We start from the raw sequence: 4,572 nt of genomic DNA on the forward strand, positions 1-4,572 counted from the left end.
CGGTATTGGTTGCACGGCTTTTTTGGCAAAAGGTTGCAGATAAATTACATCTTCTCCGGATAAAAAAAAAAAACAGGAGTTTAATACTTGTATGCTAATACCTGTGATCTGCAAGCTTGGCTCTTCTATGACATTTTATTTTACAAATTTTATATGTTATTTAGTGAAACTGTATTCGCTTTATTATGTGGTTTATGAAAACTTGAGGTTTGTCATATGCTCTCGTGCTTAAAAATGGCGGTCAATCTCAAGAGGAATGTGACTAGGACCAGATATACCACTACCTACATGGGATTTTAGGAAAGTCAAATGGGTATGTGAAGTTATTGATACTATTTCTCCATTGGATCGGGATAACAATGTTAATGAAATGGACGATCTCGATATATCACGTACTCTAAAGAGCGTTAGGATGAACAATAAAAATAAGGATGGTGGTCATTAGGTACGATAAGTCACTTGAGAAGGATTGCTAAGAGTGCGCAAAAGGATTTACCCTAACGCACCCTAACGCACGTTCCAATGATCAACATTAGTCTGAGAAGTTAAGTGCAAGTGAATTGTCTACTTTCGTAGAAACAACTTATAACCTCAAATAGGGTCTTTAAAGAATGGCGAATGGGTCTTCAAGTCAACGAGTCTTCGAAAAATGAGTTTTGGTGGCATTGATCATTAGGCAATTGTTTGATTAACACTTCTTCGAATGTGCTATTGACCGTTCGAATGGGCCATTGGGAACTCTTTCGGATCTGTATTGGCGATCTTTTTTATTTTTTTTATCCTAGGCTTTGACTTTGCTCGCGGGTCTAAGGTACTGTTTGTTGTTTTTCTGAGTTGAGTCATCAGCTTTTATTCATGAGATTCAGAAATATTCATTTACACCCTTCCCTAAATATTTTTTAGTTCCTCTCTTATGAAGAGTTACATGGGGTGGATTTGAACTATAACCACATACAAGTTATTTGAAAGGAAAAATATATTAAGTTCGAAGGAAAAAAAATGATAACTTAGTGCTTCATAATATATATATATATATATATATATATATATATATAGATTGTATTCTTATGTGATGTTTTGATCAAGAAATTCATGGGGGACCTGAGAACCAGTGGTTAATAATAAGTTCCCACCTGAACAGAGCTGAATCATGATCCATTTTTCTAGTTAGAGAATTTATTGCACACATAGAGATCCATCTACACAAGACGTTCACTTTCATAAAAGCATATTAAATAGAAAGCAGGAAGGAAAAAAATATTCTTTAGCATCATAAATCATAATAGTAATAATCATAAAATAAAAGTTGCAGTCATAATATTAACCACTCTATTTGTTCGTTGTTTTTTCTTGTATTAAAGTGTCAAATTTTCATGCCAAACTACCCATATTTTTTTTTTTATTGTTTAGGTACCCAAATTAATGATCTCTAGCCCAAAGTAACCAGAGCAGTCAATTTGCAGTTAAACCAGCCTAAAAAAGTGTCCGTCTGTGGGACCCAAATCTACACACCTACTTGAACTCCTAATTCCTGAACCCTTGTTTTAATTATAAAATTAAGGGAAAATAACACATTTATACCCTGTGTTTTAGTGAAATGTCGAGTTTAACCCTCGGTTTTCAAAAATGTCGAGTTCATACCCTCTGTTTAACTAAAATGACGAAATTATACCCTCTGTTTAACTAAAATGACGAAATTATACCATGAAATAGACAACAGTGTCACAAATATTCTTTTTATTGATTTTTCATTGACGTTGACTATAATATTTATAATATAAACACCAATTATCTTTATTCATTCGCGCCATATATGTAATTTATTTAAAAACTAAAAAATAAACAACAGTTTCTTAATCGTGAAGAACACAGAAAGAGGCAAATGGGTAAACATCGATAGTTGATAGTCATCAAAATCGCATATTCGAACAGAGAATCCAAGATTTAGAGTTACAATTCGAACACGGAATGAAGTCATTTCTTAGGCGGTATGAGTTTTATTATTTAATTTCAATTTAAGGCTATTTTTATTTCAAAATTGAGAATTTGGAAATTAGGGTACTGATTTAGATTTGATTCGGTTTTTCTTATATAAGAGTTAATATCAATGAAAGGGAGATTTGTGACGCTGTTATTCATTTCAGGGTATAAGTTCGTCATTTTAGTTAAACAGAGGGTATGAACTCGACATTTTTGAAAACTGAGGGTTAAACTCGATATTTCACTAAAACACAGGGTATAAATGTGTTATTTTCCCTAAAATTAATTATTCCAACGCAATCTCTCTCTACTTATTAGACTTCGTATGAGCTTTTATAAGATTCTACGAATCACAACTCACAAGTTGTAGGACTTTTTTATTAGTTTATATATATTTTTTTCTAATGTATGTTACTTCCAATTGCAAGCAAAGAACCTCATTTCTTATTAGCCACGAAATGATCAAATCAGTTTTTTTTTTCCCCTTTAGCCGAACAAAAAAGAAAATTATCACTAGAATCTCACGTGTATAAATCTCTCTCACGCGAATTAAACGGTCAAAATAGTATAAATTTTAATTTCTAAGTACTTTCTTTGGAACTGCCAGTCAAACAAAGCTGCCTTGCCCTTGCCTCATGCAACTTCCACAAGTCGACAGTTGTTAAAATATAAACCGAATTAATTAACAAAAAGAAAACATGGTTATTTTATTTTATATACATGTATGAACCAAAAAAATATCTATAAAAACAACAAAAACTCCAAATTTGAACAGTCCAAGTTATAAACACATGAAACAAAAAAAGCAAAAAAAAAGTTATAATAAACATTGTAATAAACATAAAAAAAAAAAACCATTTTATTTTATTTTATTTTATATTACAGCTTTCACAAATCAGTCCCCAACAACAACTCCCATATTATTTATTTTTCGTCTCTCTCTCTCTCTCTCAATAAATCATTAATTCCCAACGCCCAACTAAAAGAAAAGAGCAAAAAAGAAGAAAAGTCTCACAATTTCCCACCCAATTGTCTTACTCACTTGGCTGAAAAATCTCCGAGCCTTATTCTTTATAATTTAGTTTCCTGAAATGGAGAACTACAGATCTAGATCATACAAAGACCCAAGAATGCAAATTGAGGTCTACGACAACAACATGAACAACAGCAAAACAGGACCGACAAACATGCAAGATCTGAGGTGTTACAGTGCCAACCAAGCAGGCTCTTCTGGGCCTCCGAAGATGATGATGAAGAAAGGGAAAACCAGTCTTGGGTCGACTTCGAAATCATGGAGCTTCAACGACCCTGAGCTTCAGAGGAAGAAAAGAGTCGCTGGGTATAAAGCTTACACTGTCGAAGGCAAAATGAAAGGCTCTTTCAGAAAGAGCTTCAGGTGGATCAAGGACACGTGTTCTAATGTTGTCCATGGCTTGTGGTGATCATTCTGATTCTTGTTGGATGCTCATTGTTCTTTTTTTTTTTTTGGTTGATCAGATAAGAAGAAGAAGAAGGAAAAATAAATTGATTTCCTTTCTGGGTTTTGTCTGTTGTGAATTGCGAGTTTTTTTTTTTTTGGAATGTTATAGAGAGTTGAATATGTTACTTACTAGTACTACTACTACTACTATATACATATAATTTAGATACTTGTTCGGTTTGGAAATTGGATATAATTGTGGACTCTGTCTTGTTGTAATGCATGTGACCAGGCTGAGCAAGATCTCAAGTCCTGAACTAATAATTTAAATGTGTATTACGACAATTGTAATTTTTATTGATGATATTTTGAGGCTTGTTCAGTCCGGATTTTCGAACAAATCGAAATCACTGCTTTGTGATAGTTCCTTTCCTTTCTCTTAATTTATAATCTCGTTGATTTTTTACCAATGTGTTCATTTGACCTAGTTTTGGTTTTCAGTGATGAATCTTTGATATATATATATATATATATATATATATATATATATATATATATATATATATTTGGGGCTTGATTTGTAAAAGAAGTCTCCAAAGTAGTCGGTCACCAAATATAAGATATTTTGTATTTATCCCATGTTAAACTAACTGATCATCATTACAAACGGACTTTGTGAAAATGTGATAAAAGTGGATAATTATCATATTGACTAAAGACAAAAATGAAAAGGAAAGAGTATAAAATTAAATTTCTATAATAGACTCATATCTGAATACAGCTTTCTTTCCTGTGAGGAAGCCTCATTTCGAAGTGTTTAATGTTCATTCTTTCACGTGGAATACGTGGCGGATACAAAAAAAAAAGAAAAAAGAAAAAAAAAGAGAGATTATTGTTACTTAATTTATTTGAACATGAAGATTTTATGGTGATGGTTTATTGGTTATACTATCATGTCAATAACCCATTTATTGTTTTATATATATAAAAAAAAACAACCCATAATAGGTAATGAGGAGGTTTGATATCTTTTACACTTGCGTGAAGCAATATATTATATGAATTTGATGGCTTGTTTTCCGTTATTTACTGAAAATTTGAGATTACGTGACGTGAAACAAATATATAGGTATAGACTTCTATTTAGGTTCTGAATGAGAATTGTCCTTTGA

The 4,572-nt window shown here is 32.0% G+C and overlaps 1 protein-coding gene across 1 annotated transcript; it reads left to right on the top strand.

Moving 5' to 3' along the window:
- Positions 1-2,886: 2,886 nt before the first annotated feature.
- Positions 2,887-3,801, top strand: LOC149385737 (uncharacterized). Its single transcript, XM_089626025.1, has one exon. The coding sequence runs from the start codon at positions 3,072-3,074 to the stop codon at positions 3,420-3,422; it is 351 nt and encodes a 116-aa protein (XP_089482151.1). The 5' UTR covers positions 2,887-3,071; the 3' UTR covers positions 3,423-3,801.
- The last annotated feature ends 771 nt before the right edge of the window (positions 3,802-4,572 follow it).

Source organism: Urtica dioica, chromosome 9, assembly GCF_054948205.1.
Source record: "Urtica dioica subsp. dioica isolate 48M chromosome 9, U.dioica_male_clone48M_v1_H2, whole genome shotgun sequence".
Lineage (NCBI taxonomy): Eukaryota > Viridiplantae > Streptophyta > Magnoliopsida > Rosales > Urticaceae > Urtica > Urtica dioica.